At 40.0% G+C, this 22,019-nt stretch overlaps 1 protein-coding gene across 2 annotated transcripts in view; it reads right to left on the bottom strand.

Moving 5' to 3' along the window:
- Window positions 1-22,019, bottom strand: part of Btaf1 (B-TFIID TATA-box binding protein associated factor 1) — a 90,706-nt gene that overhangs the window by 6,216 nt on the left and 62,471 nt on the right. For both annotated transcript variants that reach the window (NM_001439402.1, XM_087578348.1), the window contains 15 exons: window positions 20,902-21,092; window positions 19,280-19,433; window positions 18,787-18,896; window positions 17,607-17,808; window positions 15,725-15,873; window positions 13,754-13,906; window positions 13,457-13,578; window positions 13,204-13,371; window positions 11,751-11,828; window positions 11,186-11,315; window positions 8,571-8,712; window positions 8,352-8,482; window positions 6,849-6,974; window positions 5,991-6,143; window positions 4,994-5,205 (listed from right to left, as the gene is read on the bottom strand). In NM_001439402.1, the coding sequence (NP_001426331.1) occupies window positions 4,994-5,205; window positions 5,991-6,143; window positions 6,849-6,974; window positions 8,352-8,482; window positions 8,571-8,712; window positions 11,186-11,315; window positions 11,751-11,828; window positions 13,204-13,371; window positions 13,457-13,578; window positions 13,754-13,906; window positions 15,725-15,873; window positions 17,607-17,808; window positions 18,787-18,896; window positions 19,280-19,433; window positions 20,902-21,092 (2,221 nt within the window). The remainder of the gene's footprint in view (window positions 1-4,993; window positions 5,206-5,990; window positions 6,144-6,848; window positions 6,975-8,351; window positions 8,483-8,570; window positions 8,713-11,185; window positions 11,316-11,750; window positions 11,829-13,203; window positions 13,372-13,456; window positions 13,579-13,753; window positions 13,907-15,724; window positions 15,874-17,606; window positions 17,809-18,786; window positions 18,897-19,279; window positions 19,434-20,901; window positions 21,093-22,019) is intronic.

Below are 22,019 nucleotides of genomic sequence, written 5' to 3'. Positions count from 1 at the left end.
GGTGGCTCACAACCATCTGTAATGGGATCTGATGTCCTCTTCTGGTGCGTCTGAAGACAGCTACAGTGTACTCACATACATAAATAAATCTTTAAAAAAAAAAAAAAAAGAGCAGCCACAGAGATTAGAAGATCTTTCACTGTAACCCACTGTGGAGAAAAAGGGTAATACATAATAACCTAGTCTTACAAACGCGGTTACCAACGACTAAGTCAAGTGAGAGCCTTGCAGAGGAACATGAAGCAGCCTTGCACCCTGTCCCTCATCTCTCACTGGGATGCACAGGACCTTTCTGGGTGCTCTCTCTATTCTCCTGACTAACACAACTGCAAGAAAAGCCAGAGGAGCTGAGGCTGAGAGTCTGGGAGCTTCCATTTGAGCAGCAGCATCTTTGCAGAAAATGAGGCGACTCTGTGGGGTCACCTGGTAAGAAGAGACTGCTGAACCTGACACTGAGTGACTGTGAAGCTGATGCCTATTGGGGGGAGGGGGGGACAGCCCTAGCCCCAGCCCCAGCCCAATGAGAATAAATAGTGGCTCAGTCACAGGCACTTTCTGAACCTCGGATTTCTCTCCAAAACACATGGGACACGGCAGGGAAATTTCCACAGCCCATATGCTGAGGGCTGGGAAAAGGCCAAGGAAGGGCTGACAGGAACTGCCATTAAGCAGAATGAAACCTAAAAGGCCACTTGTTCTGAATTTTCAAAGAGCACACTCACACACACGACACCAGCTTACAATGGAGGCACAAACTGCACCTCACCCATCATCACAGTCTGCTCTGTAGAACAGGGAGCAACTCAAAAACCAAGGGAAAATGTTGATTGATACATTATCCCCGTTCTTCTCTTATCCCTGTTCTTCTCCCTCTAGCCCGTCCTCTCTCCCTCCCTCCCTCCTCTCCAGGCTGGCCTCAAGGACTGCCTTGATTCCTGATCCACTTCCTAAATGTAGGAATTTTAGGCATGCCTGATTGGATTTTTTTTATTTTCCCTGGTCTTTAAAACAAACCACCTAAAAAGGAACAACAAAAACTTTACTCTTGCATGAACATCTCTAATGTCCTTGCTTACATTTTGCATTGCTCAATTAGGTTTTGTTTCTATTGTGTGTTTCTTCAGACATTCTATTGTTAGCCTAGTCTCCTTACAGCTTATCCCCTTTTCAGTCCTTCCTCTATTCCCTCTACATTAGTTTTGTTTTTTACATGTATGAGTGTTTTGCCTGCATCCATGCCTGGAACACCAGGAAGCATAGGTGTTGAATTTCCCCTAGAACTGGAGTTAAAGGTGTTGTGCGCCATGTTGTGAATTCTGGAAATAAACTGGGTCCTCCAAAGGAACAGCAAGTGCTTTTAACCACTGGGCAACCCTCTCCTCTCTTTACTTCTTTATGACTCTAGATGCTCTGTGGATCCAAACCTCCTCCTCCTCCTCTCTACATCTCCCTGCCGTGCCGTGTCCCCCATCCCCAGTTGATCAATACCAACCCTATGATTAGCCCACTTCCCTTCCTAATGTCTACACATCATTGTATGACTGTTCTCTTTATGCCCCCAAAGTTACTGAAGTTAAACAAGCTGGCTGTTTTTAAATGACCAGCTGGCAGCTGTGGTGAGTTCTGCAGTTGCTACATTAGAGATGTTCATGCAAGAGTAAAGTTACTGGAACGGTGCTGGCAGTCATGCCCGATGCCCTACACTGGTATACTGAGGATTTAGCAAGCACCTGCGTTTCTAGCTCACCGAGGAGGAATGGCATCTCAGCCTACTTACTACACACTCGCCCTCCCCGAGTGCTGCAAATACTTAAGCAGAAAGAATATGGTAGGGGAAAAATCTAAAGAAGGGGAAGGAAGAAAATCAAGAATCATGGACAAAACAGGATGAACCCTGTGAAAAGTAGCAATTCTACAAAAGCAGATACCAAGGAAAATGAGCCAGGTCAAATTCAAAAGACTCAAGAGTTTAGTGAGGTCAGAGAGGACACAAGTGAACTTCTAAACATATCTAAAAAGCAACAGTTGAGACGAGGAAGCCGACGTAAGATATGAAGCAGGAATTCAATAAAGAAACAGAAACAGTGCAGTCAAGGATTACAATTAGTTTACCAGGTCTGCAGAGAAAGTACTTTTACCAGCTGAGCCACATCATTAAGCCTCAAATTCAAAATTCAGAAATGAAAAGCTAAGTCAAATGAAAAACTCAGTAAAAAGATTCAGAGACTGGAGGGCATTGAAGTCAGAGTATCAATGACAGAGGGAAGTGAGAATATTCAGATACTGACAGTCAGGAGGTATGAACAGAGCTGAAGAACCATGGAACTAAAAGACCAGATTTACTACCGCACCCAGACAATGTTCTCAGTAATCACAGTGGAAACTCCCCAAATTGAGGTAAAGAAACGAACACCCAGATTGAGGCTGCACTCAGGGCCAGACGGAGGAGGAGATCATCAAAACTGCAGGGGCAGCAGTGCGCACAGAAGGTGCACCAGATTGCATCACAGCCGTTTCTGAGTGAAGAGAGGCCAACCTGCACTCAGTAACAAGGTCTCTATGCACACTCTCACCCACAGGTGATCCTGAGGAAAAGCATACACAATGCAACAAGGCATAAGAGAAAAACTTAAATGTCTGCGGTCAGATGAAAATGAGAACTCTCCAAAACCTCTGAAACAATGAAAACAGCCCGAAGAAGGACGTGTAGAACTCCAAGTGCGCGGGGCTGGGGATTTAGCTCAGTGGTAGAGCACTTACCTAGGAAGCGCAAGGCCCTGGGTTCGGTCCCCAGCTCCGAAAAAAAGAACCAAAAAAAAAAAAAAAAAGAACTCCAAGTACGCACATTAGAACCCCAGAGCCGCCGACAGCTCCACCAGTAACAACATGGTAGAAGGACAGAACTGACTCTAGAGTTGTACTCTGACAGACATAGACAGACAGACCTGCACGCACGTGCGCGCACACACACACACACACAATCACCTGCCTGTTGTGCTCTTAAACCCTAAGTACACAGAAAAAAAGAAACAAAGGTAAATTAAACTTAAAATCTAATAAAAAAATAGTGAAAAATATGGCTCTCTGAAAAGATACACAAAACCAACAAACAACCAAATTACAACAGAAAGCTAAAGAACCTTTAAATTAACAAAATCAGAGCTACAAAAAAGAAAATGTACCAACAAAATTCAGATTAGTATATACCCTAAAACTACTGTAATTCAGAAAGTAAAAGAAATGAATATTTCTAGACAATATACTGAAACTCAAGTGGATAAGCACCATAAATATATAACAAGCAATAAAATATATCACAATTAATAGAGCCCAGGTCCAGATGGCTTCACTGAACTCTATGAGACATTCAAATGAGAAGCTACACCAGCATTCATCAAGCTGATTCATAACAAAAAGCAAAGACTTGGCACCAACCTTTTTAAAAGCTAGTATTATTGATATCAAAACAGTTAATAACAAAAATTATATTCTCTATGATGACCATAAGATACAAAAATTCTCAATAAAATACTTGCAAATCAAATTAAGTAACATTGGGAAGATGGTAGTCAAGATGGCTTCATTCCAGGGGTTGGCTTAACATACACAAAACAATGGATGTAATTCATTACATAAATAGACTCTAGGATAGAAATCAAATAATTACTTCAAATAGGTGCAGAGACGCTGGACAAAATCCTCAATCCCTTCATGGGATTGAGAAAAACTCAAGAGAAAAACTAGGAATAAAACAAACATCTCAATGTGATAAAGGCTGCATATGACAGATTTACTCAATGGGAGAAAACTGAGACCATTTCTCTAAGGCCTGGACAAGCAAGGGGTATGCGTTCTCCCTGTAATGAAGAGCAGTGACACAGAAAGGAAACAGGGACGCAAAGAGTACGGGAAGTCAGAGGTTTCCTCTGTTTGGCTTCTAGTAGATGATTTAATTTTATCTTGGACTTGGGCTGGAAGATGGCTTAGTGGTTAAAATGCCTGAATTCAAGCCCTCAACACCCACGTCAAAGATAGGTGAGTCCTGGGCAGACCAGTAGGTCTAGCCTCAACAGTGAGCTCCAGGTTCAGGGATAGACGGTCTCCTAAAGTAAAACAGAGACGTGCAAGTCTGTGTACACACACATGCACACACTCAAGATTCCATCATAAAACTGTCAGATCTCACAAACTTTTAAGCAGAGAAGCAATTAAAAAAACCTATATTAAAAATCAGTAGCATTCCCACGTATCAGTAACAGACATGCTAAGGAAGAAAAGAAACAGTCTTGGAGGACCCTAACATAGGAGATTAAGGAACTCTACAAAGAAAATTATCTATCTGTTGTTCGTATATGGAGACAGTGTCTCTCTATGTAGCCCTAGCTTTCCTGGAACTTGGTATGTATACAAGGCTGGTGCTGAACTCACAAAGATATGTTTGCTCTGCCTCCCATCTGCTTCCCAGATGAGTTGGTTTGCTGTTTGTTTTTAGCAGAGCAGCAGTAGCCAGGACAGAGATTTTAGCTAAGTTACCTATTTCCTTGCTTTCATTCTGACCCCAACAACAGAGGAAGAAAGCGGTTATCTAAGATTCCATTCTGCTCTTCTTCTTCTGATTTCCTAATACAATCACTAGTTTCCTCACACAACTTTTTTTAAAAAAAGATTTATTCATTTAATGTATGTGAGTACACCGTGGCTGTCTTCAGACACACCAGAAGAGGGCATCAGATCCCATTACAGATGGTTGTGAGCCACCATGTGGTTGCTGGGAATTGAACTCAGGACCTCTGGAAGAGCAGTCGGGTGCTCTTAACCGCTGAGCCATCTCTCCAGCCCCTCACACAACTTCTGTAGTTCTGTATTAACAAAATTTACTGGGATTGGATTACCCAGTAACACACCTACAGGTATTTACCCAAAGAACACATTACGGGAGGCAAAGGCCTTCCTGAACAACTGATGAGGCAGCAGAGCAGAGGGGACTGCTTACCGGGACACAATGGAGTGCCTCTGTCCAGGAGGTATGCTGCCATCCAGTCTCAAGTAAGTGACAGAGGGCAGGTGAGGCTTGAGCAGATCATGTTCTACTATATCGAGCATGCTTTTAAGCTGACAGAAGATCAGTATTCTGTGCTGTGCCACAACAGACTCTGTGCCGCTCTCCGAAGAAGTGCCATTTCCCAAGCCACAGTCCAACAGCAACTGGGGAGAAAGCACCACACTCCATTCAACAGAGGCAGACAACAAGTATTTGCTACTACATATGCTACCTACTGCAAGTTTCCTATTGAAAGAAAAGGTTAAATATATCTGTCACATGTATCAGCCCATTAGTACTTGGGGCTACAACTGACCGCCCGCTTGCTTCTCCCTTCAGTTAATGTTAATTGAGGCAACACAGGTGTTCCAAACAAAAGCTATGAAGTCACTTCCTGAAAGAAGGGATCATGTACAATGATTCATATTTTTAATCTCAATACTGAGAAAAGCAGGGAGATCTGTGAGCTCGAGGCCAGCCTGGACCAAACAGTAAACTAGAAGCCAGCCAGGACAACACAGTGAAACCGTCTCCAAAATAAAATAAAATAAAATAAAATAAAATAAAATAAAATAAAATAAAATAAAATAAAATAAAATTTAAAAAGCCAGTCAAAACACAACACTGTCTGATTCCATTTACATGAAGCAGCTACAGAGGGAGTCACAGAAAGCAGGTTTAGTAGTGTGAGTGACTGCTCGAAAGGCGATGGCTCTGGGTTGCAGACTACTCAGGGACTATAATCACGGCTGCCGTACCACACTGTGAACATAATGTCAGAACTGCACAGCTAAAATGGTATGTCATTTTTTAAGAAAGCTATAAAAAAATTTGTAATCCAGATTTAGAAATACGGTAAATGGTAAACACATCAATAATCTTGGGGAACAGCTATGTGCTCTAATATTATATATTAGGAACATTATTTTATCATTACAGACATACATACTTGTTTCAGGGCTGAGAGCTTAGGGGCGTGTTGGATATCATGAAGGGAAGAATTCTGAACTGCCAGCTTTTCAGTAGTATTCTTGAATTCTGGATGCTGAGGTGTTAAGACCAATGCCGGATGGTTGCAGAGTTTACGTAAATATTGCAAAGCCTTTAAAAGGGAAAAACAACTATGTAAGTGCGTTTTCATAGACAGACGCATTTGCAATTTGTATCCTTTCCTCCCTATTGCATTTGTCAGTGTTCAAGAACCAGTTCAGAGCAAAATGGCTCAGCCCATAAACCATCTGCCACATGGGGACCAAAGTTAAGATCCCTAGAACCCACATTAAAAAAGAAAACAAGAAACTCTGAGTGGACACGGGGAGTGCCTGCAATCCCAGTGCATAGTAGAAGAATATTAGGGACCCCTAGTCAGATAAGCCTGAACAGCAAGCTTTGAGGCTCAACAAGAGAGTCTCTCATTATACAATGTGGAGAATAATCCAGAAAAATACTAGCCGGGTGTGGTGATGCACACCTTTAATCCCAGCACTTGGGAGCAGAGGCAGGCAGATCTCTGAATTTGAGGACAGCCTGGTCTACAGAGTGAGTTCCAAGACAGCTAGGGCTACAGAGAAACTCTGTCTTGAAAAACAAAAGACGAAAAAAAAAGATGCTAATGTCAGCTTCCAGATGTGCACATACAGATGTGCACCTACACTGCATTGCATGTACTTCATTATTTTCTGAAGAGTAAGGTCCTTCATTGTAAAGCCTTCTTTCATGCAGTACAAATGTGTGTTACACTCGGTAAGGAAGATGAGCTGCCCCCATTAAGGAACTCTAATCTGTAAGGGCAGTCTGTGACCTCTACCTGGAACACGTGACCTGTAGCTTTCAGCTTTGGTTTTTCAGTTTCTTCTGAGAGTGCAGCAGAAGACACAGTCTCATCAACATCACACTTGGCACGCGACTTAGCAAAATCTTCATAAAGCTGAACCTGTGAATTATCCCAGGGAAACAGTTAATATATATATCTAGGAAAAGTTGTGTGTGTGTGTGTGTGTGTGTGTGTGTGTGTGTGTGTGTGTGTGTGTGTGAGAGAGAGAGAGAGAGAGAGAGAGAGAGAGAGAGAGAGAGACGCACGCATGCGCGCACACACGTCCCTGTCAGGAACAGTAAATTAAACCAGTCTTTATAAATGAATGCAAACTAAGACACCACTACCTCATTATTGATATTAGAGATAATTCACTCCATCTGTATGTAAGTTCCTTAAAGTTAAATTTATAGAAAAAAATTAAAAATTAATGTGTTAAAGTTCAGCTGCCAAGTATTACACACACACAAACACTAAATTATTCCTCCATTCAGGAAAATAAATTATCAATAAAAGGGAGTCAAATCCATTACAAGTAAATGAGAAAAATCTTTTTTTTTTAATCACACAGGTATTAAAACAAGCCCTTACCAGTCCCTTCTGAGACTAGAGTTTAGAAGAACGAATGTTACTGCTAACGTAACATACTACCGTGTACTAACATAAGGACAAGGAAATAAAATCTATCAAGGATGTTAGAACAAAACTCATAGAACACAAAACCATAAATAATAAACAAAGGCAAAATGTCACTTCCCTCTGGAATCCTCTTCTTCTAGATTACTTAAATGTGGTTTCTGCCTATACTATAGTACTATCATTAGAATATTACCACCATCCCCACCCCCAGCAAAGGGCAAAAGTACCCCATTACTCGTAAGACATTTCTTTCAAGAGATCATTTTCTTTTCTTTTTTTACACAGAGAGATGGGCTCTCTCTGTGTAGCCCTGGCTGTCCTGAAACTCACTCTGTAGAGCAGGTGGTAGGCACAGAAGAACCAGAGCTCCCTGCCTGTCAGTCAGGGAGTCCCAATTCCAACACTGATCACTCTCACCTTCTTTCTGACCTGGGTTCTAGTAAGCTTTCTTTCAGTCAACAATAGCCCCAAAGCTTGGATATGCCTAAGAGAAGTCATAGTGCTTTCTTTAAGTTAAATATCTTAGTGAGTAAGTGGGGGTGGGGGAGCTTACTTGGTAGTTTAGGGCCAGAGTCCAAAGGATTAGTCCCTTACATCTGGAGGGGTGAAGAGCATTGATCTCTATCTTTAGAGAAAGTACGCTGCCCCTTTCTTTGAAGGGAAATGCTCTAGACTCCTCCACTAGAGTGAGACGTAGTTCATGTTTATACTTTACCATTCACAGCAAGACTTAAGGAAATCTGTCCAGAAAGTCACCAAATAAACTGGAGAATTTAATTATCAATGGGCATCTGATAAAACTAAAGGCTGTCCTGCTAATAAGAATCTATCAACAGCTACCATGACCACATTCCTAACCTGGAGAGGGCTAAGAGTACAGTAATAGTCTTGAATAATTTTAGGTGGAAGATCCTGCAAAACATCTTCTTTCATTCTTCTGAGAAGGAATGGCAGAACTTGGCGGTGCAGTGCATCCATGGCAAGAACACCTGTCAACAGTGAGAACACAGCTTTAAATGTCTAACACATTTAAATGTTTAACACATGACCACGGGACTTACTGTGATTCTTTCTTACCTGCTTCTTGCTCTCGACTGGAGCTTCGTGCATCCCTACTCGCTAATATAGGTTTGCCATATCGAGCAGCAAACTGGCGTTCAGTACCCAAAAATCCAGGCATAAGGAAATCAAATAATGACCACAACTCCAAAACATTGTTCTGAACAGAAAAAGAACCACCAGTTACCTTTTGTTTTGGAAAACATCATTCCTGGTAGATCTGGGTCCTAATGTGCCTTCCCACTTTTTCTTCTTCAGAAACCTTAGCAGCCCAGGCTCTGCCTCAGCACCCTCAGCTACTCTCTAACATGGACACCCTTCTAATCCCACTAAAGCTCTGCAGAGCAGAAACCCACCTGACAGCTTCAAAACTAGAGTAGGGGAAGAGAAAAGAGATGACCTTTTAATTAGACAAAACCTCAAACCTTCTGATGTCTCAATCACATACAAGTAGTAACCTATTTAAAATCTAAAATAGGGCATGTGCCTTTAATCCCAGCACTTGGGAGGCAGAAGCAGAGCTAAGTGGATCTCTGTAAATTCAGGGTCTACCTGGTTAACAGAGTGAACTCCAGGACATCCAGGGATTCACAGAAAAACTGTCTCGAAAAGCCAAAATTATGATGATGATGATGATGATGGTGATGGGAATAGCAATAAAATCTAAGTTTTTCCTATCCCCTTTTAATGCACTTTAAAACAGACACACACCAAAAACAACTTAGGACTAGGGATTTAATTCAGAATTCACACTTGTAAAATCATTACGGTCCTCGGTTTAATCCCTAATACAACAACACAGTCTCTCTCTCTCTCTCTCTCTCTCTCTCTCTCTCTCTCTCTCTCTCTCTCTCTCTCTCACACACACACACACACACACACACACACACACACACAAACACACACACACACACACACTCACACATATACACACACTCAAACAAAAACAGCCAACAAAACTTCTAGTAGGTCTAGAAAAATTTGTAAAAGAAAAGCTTATCTTTAATGATTATTAAAATATGCACCCTTTACTAAACTAACTATACTGTAAAACTCAGAACACTCTTTTTCTTACTTTTTATTTTTATTGAGACAGTTTTTTTTATAGCCCTGGCTGTTGTAGAACTAGCTATGTAGATCAGGCTGGCCTCAAACTCACAAAGCTCTGCCTGCCCCTGCGTGAGGAGTGCTGGGGTCAAAGGGTTGTGCCACAACGTACATGTGGCACGCCTCTGAATCCCAGCACGTGGGAAGCTGAGGTAGGTGAAACTAATTTGAGAACAGCTATATTACTACACAGTAAAATTCTGCCTTGAAAAAAAAATCATTAATTTTTAGAGGCAGAAAATATGATTCTACTAATTGGAGAATAAGGTAATCTTCCTACCAAAGGTAGCTATCTAGGCCAGATATGAACACTGGCTGAAGTTTTCACACCTCATTTCTAAGATGGTTCTAAATTTTCACTGCTGAATCAGATTTCTAGGTAACTACAGAAGTAGAATGGTCAGGGTAGGATCAGATTTGTTTTATTCATCAAACAAGTGTTATTCAAATAGCCTAAAACTAGAATTTCAATATGACCTTTAATAAACCTTGACCTGTTTAAAGAGGCAAGTGGATCTGTGAGCTCGATCTATAGCTTGATCTGTATTGAGCTGTGGGCTGGTCTCAGCTATATAATGGCAAAAGAGATGGGACACCTGAGATGTAGATCAAGAGTTAAAAAAGAGTGCTGCTGGGGTTGGGGATTTAGCTTAGCGGTAGAGCGCTTGCCTAGCAAGCGCAAGGCCCTGGGTTCAGTCCTCACCTCTGGAAAAAACAAAAAACAAAACAAAACAAAAAAAAACAAAAAAACAAGACAAAACAAAAAAAAGAAAGAAAGAAAGAAAGAAAGGAAGAAAGAAAGAAGGAAAGGAAGAAAGAAAGAGTGCTGCTCTTACAGAGGACCCACATTCAATTCCCAACACCTACATAGTGGCAACAAGCTACAACTCCAGTACTGTGCAATGTGACACCCTCCTCTGATCTCTATGAGCTCCCTAAACACAGTACACAGGCAAAACACATAAAATTAAAATTCTATAAATCTAATTAATCTAATAATCTAATTAATTATGGTCAGGCAATGGTGAAGCACACCTTTAATCCCAGCACTTGGGAGGGAGAGGCAGGTAGATCTCTGTGAGTTTGAGGTCAGCCTTATCTACAGAGCAAGTTCTAGGACAGCCAGGGCTATATAAAGGGATCCTGTCTCCATAACCCAAAACAAGAAGAAAAAAAAGATTAATTATGAAAGGCCAGGTGTGGTCATGCATATCTGTAATCCCAGCATTCAGGAAACAGAGGCAGGGGGATTACAATGAATTTAAAACCAGCTTGGTCTATCTAGTGGATTTCAGACCAGCCAGGGCTACATAGTAAGACTCTGTCTTAAAACAAAAACAAAACCAGACAAAACCAAACCAAACGTGTCTGCTACTGCCACATAACAAACGAGCCTCTACAAAAACAATTTAACTACTAGAAAATTTTTTGGTCATCTTTGTAAACTAAAAGACTCCCTTAATTTCCATGCCACATGGCAAGTTTATTATTTCTGTTTTAAAATAGGAAGAACTGTAAATAATTACCTGGATTGGTGTTCCAGAAAGAATAATCCTATAGTTAGCAGTCAGTTGTTTTACTGCTTTTGACAATTTGGTTTTTCCATTTTTTATGACATGGCCTTCATCAAGAATACAGTAGTTAAATTTAATATTCCTAAGGAAAAATAAATAAAAATTGTTATCCATCCTTTCCTACATGTCAGATATTATAGGAACAATCTTAGAATCCAAAAAAATTAAGTATTTTCAATTTCGATATCAAATGTTTTTCTTTTTCTTTTGCTCAAAGTATTTCATGGACATAGAGAATACAGACAAATCTACAATTATGATGTAAATGAATATATGGACTCTAAGATATATTATATACATAGCCATAACCCAGAGCAAAACATCATGTACCAGCAGCCTGAAAATACCTTTTTGCTTTTTCCTAGCAAAGTTTTAAAATTCCAATTGGCATGCATCCACTGCAAAGAGTGATAGTTTGGCTGACATTTTCACACATGTATGTCAGGTATACTGATTATACTCCGCATCCACTTATCCTTCCTTACCCTCCCTCTCTAGAGAATATTTGAATTCTTACCTAAAAAAGTCTATGTCATTCCTCACAACATCATATGAGGCTACTATCAGATTATGCCTTTTTACTTGATGTTGCAACCTTTAAAGAAAATAAGGAAAGAAAACAGGAATCATTAACTTCCTAATGCCATTTTATTTTGTTTTTTTTGTTTGTTTGTTTGGTTGGGTTTTGTTTTTTTTCCTTTTTTTTTTTTTTTTTCCGGACCTGGGGACCAAACCCAGGGCCTTGTGCTTGCTAGGCAAGCGCTCTACCACTGAGCTAAATCCCCAACCCCTGGTTTTGTTTTTTGAGACAAGGTTTCTCTGGGTAGCCCTGGCTGGCCTTCAACTCGGAGATCTGACTGCCTCTGTTTCCCGAACTGGGATTAAAGGCTAGAGATATGAACCAAGACAGCTACCACATTCGTCTTCATACAATTTCAGTAGTGTAACTGCAGCTACTATTATAGTGTAACTCTGTAAAGTGTTTCAATCTGCCTGCTGAGCACTAACTTTACTCTGCACACATGGATGCTACCCCATTCTTTATGACGATCATTTGATATTTGGCTCAGAAAAAAAGATAAGCACCTAACTCAAAATATAGCAAGAGTTTTGCCAGGATCTCTTCTGGGTCACATTAATCCCTTTGGCATTCAGGCTAAATGGGGTCATCAACCCTGTATTCTCATAATGAATAAAACGACGAGGCTGCAGAGCTAGGCTGAACTATTCACAAGATTATATCCAAGAGCATGATTAACAGCCAGGCTAGCATGTCCCGGACTGAGACCTCTGAAAGAGGAACTACGGTAATGGAGCTAGGAGAATGTGGTCAGCGACACAGTCGAAGTGACCTTTGACTTAGGACCTAGGCTTTACACTGACCTCCAAAATGTAGACCTTAGCACAGTGATCATCAACCTTCCTGATGCTGTGACCCTGCAATACAGTTCCTCAGGCTGTGTGACCCCAGCCATAAAATTACTTAATTGCTACTTCATAACTGTAATTTTGCTACTGCTATAAATTATATTGTAAATACCTGATATGCAGCTAACAAAGGGGTGGTAACCCACAGGTTGAGAACCAGTATCTGAGAGGGTGACTGTGAGTACAGACTTGTTGCCATGACAGTAGTATATCTACAACAGCCACTATGAACCAAAAGTACATATACAGAAAGCGAAGGAGAAGAACAGGAAACTGAGAAAATATGGAGAGAATGGAATAAAAGAACAAAGAGGTGCTGTGGCCACAAGAGAGCACACAGGGTGGACATGGCTGCTGCTAGTTTCTCAGACTTAGTGCCACAATGGGTTCAAGTCCTTCATTCTGGTGAGCTTCACTGTTACCTTCTTACCATTTTCTTAAAGCTGGATTTCTATGGGTCTAATTATAGAACTAACTACAGTTATAAATTTTCTGTTTCCAAAAGACTTAAACTATGAGCCTTTTAGTTGCACAGCTCTTACCTTATCCTTTCAGTGGGAGGGCCAGTATAATGCAATGGGTTGAGATATTCTCTGGAGCAGAATTTACCTACTTCATCCACCCAATGGCCTGTTAATGTCGGTGGGCAAACCACCAAGGAAGGAAGTGGCATACATTCTGCCAGTTTCGATCTTGCATATTCCTGGGCCCTTTACAAAGGAAAAAGCACGTAAGCAACTTGTTCTCATGGATCAGGCTTCAGCAGCTTTGTTCTGAAATACTGTTTGTAGTCACCTCTGACAATGGTCGCCGGCTAGGATGCAGATGGACTGCAGTGTTTTCCCTAAGCCCATGTCGTCACATAGAATCCCATGAAGCTTATACTTATTGAGAAAGGCTAACCAGTTCACACCATCCTAGAAGGTTGAGGAGAGACGGGAAAACTTTAAATGTAAGCAGAGCATGAGAATCTTTTTCTTGTAAAATGTATTTGTATGAACCTAGATAAATTAAAACAGGGCACTAAACCTGAGACTTCATACGTCGAAAGAAAAGGTGACTTTACACTTACAAGATGGAGAGCAAACTTACCTGCTGGTACTTCCTAAGCTCAGCATTGATTGGCACTGGGATCTTGTAATTTTCTAGCTTCTTCCCATCTAACAACTGCTCTAAAAAGTGTCGCTCTTTTGCCTTCAACTGGATTAATTCTTCTGACATGTTTGGAGGGTCCGGAATGCCTGCCTAAAATAGGTTTTTAAGATGTATTAAAATCAGGCTTGAGAGTTATACACAGCTCATTTGTTAAGTGCTTGACTAACATGCAAAAAGCTGAGTTCAATGCTAGCATTGCACGAAACTACACCCGTATAATCATAGCATCCAGGGGTTGAAGGCAAAATTCAAGTTCACGTTCAGCTACAGAGAATTCGAGGTCAGCAACGTAAGAACTTCTCCCAAAAAGAAGAATTAACTAATGCTTGTTCTTTGTGTGGGGGATGGGATAAGGAAAGAGAAGGTTGTCGACAAGACCTTGAATTCATTAGACAGTCTATGCCATTTACTAAAATTTTCCATCCTGAAATGTTATCACAATAATTTGTTTTACTCAGGCAAACACACACACACAGAAAAACATAATATAATACATAAAACATAAAAATAATAAAGACTTGATAGTAAATAAATCTAAAGATTTTAAAAGATATTAAAAGTGTTTGAAGAATTAGACAAAAAAACCCATAGAACTTTAATTTGCAATAAGCGTTAATAGAGAAACAAAGAAATGCAACCTACTTTACATACTATATTGTTATTAATCACTATCAGCTTCACAGAGTTCTGAAGTCTTCAGATACTGAATCTTAAAATACGATTAACTAAAAGTTCTGGTAAACCTCCCAAGCTTTCTGTTTTATAACAAAGGAGGGACTGTGCACTGCAATCATTTTGTTAACACCTGCACACTTCAGTGAAAACTGCTTGAGCCTGAGAGAGTCTACCAAGAGCACCAAATGTCCGAGTGACATTTAACCTCACCAGCCACCTTCATCTAGGCAGGCCCTTGCTGAGCTGGTGAAAATGGGAAGAGCTATTAAATCTCATCCTTGAGCATGAGACAAATGTGAAATATACAGCACACTTCTGACCTATTCAAAATATATTAGGGGGCCACACCTGTTTAACTGTTTGCTAAACTAGCCTCTTTTTCCCCTAAATAATTTAAACGCATCGGTATTCCACTAAATTCTTTGTCATGCTGTGATGCTCAGACATGCCCTGACTGTATCCAGCCTTATGTTTCAATGTTGACTTGACAGACTGTGTCTTCATGCCTGCACAAAGGCCAAAGGAAGATATCAGGTGTCCTGCTGTGTCACCCTCTAACATCATCATTCCTTCAGTCTCTCACTGAACCTGAACCAGAGCTAGATGGCAGTCAGCAAGCCCAGTGATCTTCCTGTTCCCGTCCCTCAGTCAGAGTGACAGACTGAGCCTAGCCACATCTAGTTTTTATGTGAGTTGTGGGGATTCAAACTCAGGTCCTCATATTTGTGCAGCAAGTATTCTTAGCCACTGAGTCAGCCTCTCAGCCAATCATACTCGAGATAAACATTTCTGAGCTAAGGAGTGTAGCTCATTGGTAGAACACTTACCCACCAGTACGAGGCTTATGTTCAATCTCCAGTACCATAAAAACATTTAAATCCAAAATATTTACAATTATTAACTTTGAATCACCATACAATTATTATTCTCTTAAGACAAGTTTTTACCCATGCAAACCTAAAAAAACTACACCACAAAGCAGGGGTGTACTTGTGACTGGGACACACCACAGTGCATCAGCCTGAGGTCTCCTGATGGGGTGGGCTGGAGCCAACTTCAGAACTCTGACCTCCATCACAGGCACATACAGCCCCGAGACACACACACACACACACACACACACACACACACACACACACACACACACACACTCTAGATCTTTAAAAATAAGAAGTTACTACTATGAGGTTATACACAGCACTGCACTCATGAACCCAAATCTCTCCCACTTACCTCGAGTGGCATCAGTCTAATCAGTGTTGCAAAGCACTGAGTAGCCATGAATCTCACACTGTCTGTCTGATCACTCATTCTTCCCAACACAGGAACAACTAAAAGGACAATGTATGGGACAATGCCAACATCCAATTGTTCCATAACACCTGAGTAAGTCATCAAGGAAATTTCACAATAGTTCCCAGGTACACATTTTCAGGTACTAGTATACGAAGAGTGTGACTTCAACATTAAAAGTCTCTTTCTAGGCATATGCACACATGTATATAAATTACCCTGACTACTTTATGTTGTTATTTACAGACTATCCTGTAAGTCTAGAATGGCCTTTAACTCTTGATTCTTCTGATTCTACCTTGAATGCTAGGATTGCAGATGGATGGCATCCTGCCAGGCTCAATGCAGTGACTTCTGTTAGCAATCATAACTATATTTGCATGTGCACTCTTATAAAAGCACTATGTAACTATCACAATTAAAAATATAAAACCGAAAGTCAGGCAGTGGTGACACACACCTCTGATCCCAGCACTCAGGAGGTAGAGACAGGCACATCTCTGAGTTCAAGACTAGCCTGGTCTATACAATGAGTTCCAGGATTACATAGAGAAACCCTGCCTCGAAAAATCAAAAACAAACAAAGCTAGGGGTTAAGAGATGGCCCAGTGGTTAAAGACACTGGGTGATCTTCCAAGGTGCCTGGGTTTGAAACCCAGAACCTACATAATAGTTCACAACCATTTTAACTTCAGTCCCAGGGGATCTGATGTCCTCTTCTAGTCTCCATGGGTACTAGGCATGCATATGGTACACAGACAAACCTATAAACAAAACACCCACATGCACATAAAATTCAACTTACCCCCCCACCCTGTATGTATGTGTGTGTGTGTGTGTGTGTGTGTGTGTGTGTGTGTGTGTGTGTGTGTGTGTGTTTTATTAAAAATCTTATTGTTTGGGTATTTTATTTGCATGTCTGATTATGCACCATTTCCATGCCTTGTGCCTAAAAAAGTCGGAAGAGGGAGTCAGAATCCCCAGGACAATTCATTACCACACAAAGATTAATTCTCAATTTCCCACTAGGAGCATAAAAATCACCATCTGGATATACTGAACCTCATCTCTGTGGCTGTGGAAATTCTGAACCCGTACGTAGAACCAACCGGAATTTTCTACTGATCTGACCTTATCAACCTTTCTTACTTTGACCCAGGGGATTCACACATTCCAAATTAAACAATGGCTGTCATGTCCTTTAAAAGAGCTCGCAGCACATTTCTAGATCTGATATAGTTCAGTAAAAGGCATAATTTTCATGGTCTGAAGAGAAAACAGAGCTTAATTATCTTATATATTTCATTAATTTTCCCCTGGAAAAAAAAAAGAACAAAGTTTGGAAACATACATTTGGTGTAAATATAACCTATCTAGTACTTAATTAATACTAAGGAAACATTAAATAAAATAGGTAAATATAACCTATCTAGTACTTAATTAATACTAAGGAAACATTAAATAAAATAAACAGATTGGTTTCTAGTTTAAAATTATATAAAAGTATTTTTGCATGTTAAAAAGATACCTATTTTAAGCAATTCTTTAAAATTTTGGTTCTTTTTTTTTTTTCGGAGCTGGGGACCGAACCCAGGGCCTTGCGCTTCCTAGGTAAGCGCTCTACCACTGAGCTAAATCCCCAGCCCGCAATTCTTTAAAATTTTAATAATAAAATATAATAAATTCATAGTGAAACGTAGAATACTTCAAAGTAAAACATCATTTGGAGTAAAGCAGATTATGTGCACTTTAAAATGAGTAAAGTGAATTATTCTTAAATAAAATGAATAAAATTTTTCGATTTCGGCAAAATAAAGGATACAGGCAAGTGCTTCAATTGCACCTTCTTGCTTGACATTGTCATCAATTGCTCCCAGCCAGGGAAGTACCTTCTCCAAAAAAATATTCATGGTCTCCATGGTAGCTATCTTACTCATGACGCCTACGCAGCGAGCTGCCATATGCCTCACTGCAGTGCTGGGGTACTGAAGGCACATGTAAAGATGAGGCAGGTGCTGCACCAGCTACAAGGGAGTAAAAAGGGTGACATTCTCACTAGGGAATAAGCAGAGTCAGTGTCCCTGGTTATCTTCTACTTTGGGTTTGGGTAGGTATTTCCAAATTCTGGGTTACCACAGCATTATGACAGCAACAGCATCTCACTGCTAATGTCCATCACACAGAACACAAGGCTACCAATAATAACCAAGTACTTATTCAGGAGTGAAGGCCGGCCTCACATCTCAGCTGAGTACAGGGGTTAAGATGGAGTTTTCTCTAATGATAAGAAAGAAGATGGGAGAGCTTTCTTTGAGAAGAGAACTTGCTGTTTTCCAGACTGCCCTCATACTGGGAAACAGACACAAGCTGCTATGGCTTATCCGAAATTCTTAACAAGTAAAAGTACATAGTTTTCTTCCCAACCACATCTCCTAGATTGACTTTTATGAATCTTAATGTTAGTTACAGAGAAAAGATACAACTGTGTACAATGCAATAAACAGCAAATCTAATCTAATCATCTCTAATGTAGATACACAGATATTTTTATTATTAAAACCAAATAATCTTCTACTTTTCCTCTTCCCTCTATGGAAACTCTTGTTAGAAGTATAACAGTAAAAGCCAACCCCAAATCAAAATCATTACTAGTGCCCCCTATGCCACTGACCAGCTCCACCGTAGTAGGCGATCTCCCCCACTCTGCTTATCCTGAAGACGTCCTCCACGCAGGGAGCTCTACTACTGATCTAAACAGCCTACACTTCTCTTTCTCTTTACTCCGTCCCCTCTGCTCCAGAACTCTTTCCACAGTGCTCCTCAAGTTTCCACACTGGGTTTTCATTCCTGCACCTAATTCACAAGTCCCATAAGGAAGAATCTAGTTATACCACATTTTTAAAAATCCCATTAGTAACAACAAAATTGGTATTTCTCAAGTATTAAAATTATTCAACAAGACAATGTATTTTATCTGGAAAAGCACCACACATGTTAATTACCAAGGGGTGAAGTTCAGAGTCCATCGAAGCTGCTGCTGTTTCAAACACTTGCAGGGAATTCACCAGTTCTTGAGCAGGAGCATCACCTCTTTCCAGGAGGGACTTTCCATCTATTCAAATAAAAGTCCTATCACTTTGTAACTAATTCTTACAATTACAAACCTAGAGTCCACAAAAAAAAAAAAAACAAACTAATACCCCTTAGCTAATACACAAGTGTCAACAAAGCTTTTTGTATTAAAAACGGTGGGACTTTAAGTACTCAAATACTGTACTTAAAGCAAACGGAGATTTAAAATAATAATGCATTTCCAAATCTATCTTTAAATCTATAAGAGAAAGGGGGAAAGCATACAGACTAACATGAAGATTATCAGCCATTTTAAAACATGCATGCTAGTCTAGGATAACAAAGAGATAAGCAGTTTTCGTCTAAAAGGACATGCGATACACACTGAAAACCCTGAACTGTAATCATGGAAACGATGCATACCAAAGTTATTTAGGTCAATCATCGTCTTCAGTGGACCAACCATCGCGTCCCAAAGATGCGGCAATTTCAGTGCCATTTCAGCACCAAAATGCTTCACTACAGTTGTTAGGGCAAATTCGGCTCCTCTCCGTTGTACCAGGTAAGGCTTTTGACCCTAAAATCCAATTTTGAAAGAAAAAAGCATTTTAAAGACACTATCTAAAAATTGACAATGTTTCTGTTAATCAATAAAACAATTACTGGATATATTTATGATCACTGCAAACATTTTCCAGTAATAAATTCCACACAAGACTAACCAGAATTTTTAGTCTAACATAGAAATAAAGTAAGAAATAGAAGGGCATATGCTATTTCTAGAGAGAGTCACAAGTGACTTTATTAAAATGTTCACTACCCCCTCCTCCCCCCCCAAAAAAAAACAGCAATCCCAGAGATGAAACCACGTATTCTTACTTAAATTCACTACAGGGAAATGATGAGGCCATGTATTTGCTAACCCCAAGAGTGATCCTTTTTTTAAATGCACCAGTAATTAGAATCATAAAACTGTCTTCCCTCAAAGAACACGCGTAGCTTTTACAAGAAAGAAGAAAAGCTGTACAGAGCACTGTAGTGCACTTGGGAGGCTGAAGTAAACCTATGACAGAGCTGGCCTGAACCACTCCCACCCAAAAAAAGGGAATTAAAAACAGGGAAATAACTGTATAAATGATAAAGCTGTAAAGTCATGGTAAATTTTTCATGAAAATTATGGAGATAATTATGGTGATTTATAAAATGTTTCAAAAGAAACAATAGTAGGGTGTTGGTTTTAATGAGAAACTTAGCCATGACCCATATTTTACATACAAAACCACATCTTTTTAGCACCAACAGCTTACTGTGGAACCCAGGTACGTGCCCATGTCTTACAGTAAAAGAATAGGAACAGTCATCCCACTGTTAATATGCTACTGTACGAGCTGTGGCTATGACTTAGGGCCAACACTTGCCTACATTCCCTGTCCTCAAGTACTACCCACACTCTTGTGCATTAATTTGACCCTTCTTCCTACCTCCCTCCCAGTCGGGCCTCAAACCTATAATCCTCCTACCTCAGCCCAAGTAGTAGGCATATAGGTGTGTGTGCACCACTGCAGCTGACGCACTCAGTGAAACACTGGCTATGGGCAGTGCTGCTCACGTGGTAGTGTTTGCTTAGCATGTACAAGGCCCTGAGCTTGATCCCTAGCACTGAAACAAGCCAGGTGGAGTGAGTGAGACCTGGGAGGTGGGAGGTGGGCACAGTAGGATAAAAAACAATTAATTATCACTGCTGTTTAATATGACTTTTGCTCTCAATGCTTTGAAACTGAGTTGGTTTATATTTATGAATATCTATTCTACAATAGTATATCTATTTTACAATCATATCTTTAATCAAAAGAACTTACTACCTAGCAAAATAAATTCATATAAATTAAAAATTAAATTAAAATTTTCCAGTTAGGTTGCTAAAATACTTTAATACCAGTACTTTCATTTGTAGATATAAAAATACAGTTCTGAATCTAGAAAACAAATATTTAAGAGTAAGAGCATTCATTGGGGGAAAGGAGGGTGGGATGGGGACTATTTACCTCGTCAAGTTCAACCAGGATATTCCCACTACTTCCTGCAGGTAGATCTGCTATCTGAGCTTTGATTGCTTTGGGGATAGGGCCTCTCCTGCTTGTAATGGCAAAAGCTGCTTTCTGATGCCTGTAGAGCGTAATGATGCCTCTGTGCTTGGTGACAGTATGGTGCATTCCGTCTTTTTCTGAGTTGGATCCTGAGAAGGAAAAAAGCCATTTAATCAAAATACAGGTGAACAAACGCTTCCTGCTCCTAAAGAGACACATGTACTTAAAAACTCAGTAAGATTCAATTTTTATAGAGGAGGATGTGTTAGACAATGAAATTCTAACAAAATTGTCTTTGAATTAAGCCTTACATTAAACGCAATGAAAGTTATGGAGTAAAAAACAATGAAAAATAGCACATGCAATGACAGAGCCCAGGAATAAATATTAAGAAATACTCCACGTTTTCTCTAAATATTCGTAACCACAATGAATTCAGAAAAGCACTGACTACTGCAAACTACTACCTCTTTGCATAGGAAGATGATGATCCTACTACATTTTTAAGTAAATATTAAACAAGGAGCTTTCTTCCTTCTCATTTGTTTTTTTAAAGTTGTAAGTCTATTACATTACAAATAATAATTATATTTCAAATAACTTAGGCTTTCTAAAATCTTAACTTGAAAATCATATAGAACTTTTTTTAAAGATTTATTTATTTATTATTATATATAAGTACACTGTAGCTGTCTTCAGATACGCCAGAAAAGGGCATCGGATCTCTTTAAAGATGGTTGTGAGCCACCACGTGGTTGCTGGGAATTGAACTCAGGACCTCTGGAAGAGTAGTCGGGTGCTCTTAACCACTGAGCCATCTCTCCAGCCCAAATCATATAGAACTTAGTCGTGTGACTAAATCAGTGACATTCTTATCTCTGAGATCATCTAAATAAAAGAGGTGTGTCCATATAAATTTTCTACATAAAATAGGAAATTTGGGACTGGAGATGGCTTAGTGGTTAAGAGCACTGACTGCTCTTCCAGAGGTCCTGAGTTCAATTCCCAGTCCGGAGTTCAATTCCTAGCAACCACATTGTGGGTCACAACCAATCTGATTCCCTTTTCTAGTCTGA

This window comes from Rattus norvegicus, chromosome 1, assembly GCF_021556685.1.
Source record: "Rattus norvegicus strain SHRSP/BbbUtx chromosome 1, alternate assembly SHRSP_T2T, whole genome shotgun sequence".
NCBI classification, from domain to species: domain Eukaryota; kingdom Metazoa; phylum Chordata; class Mammalia; order Rodentia; family Muridae; genus Rattus; species Rattus norvegicus.
Note: the sequence above shows the minus strand (reverse complement) of the source record. Positions and strands in the feature narration are given on the sequence as shown.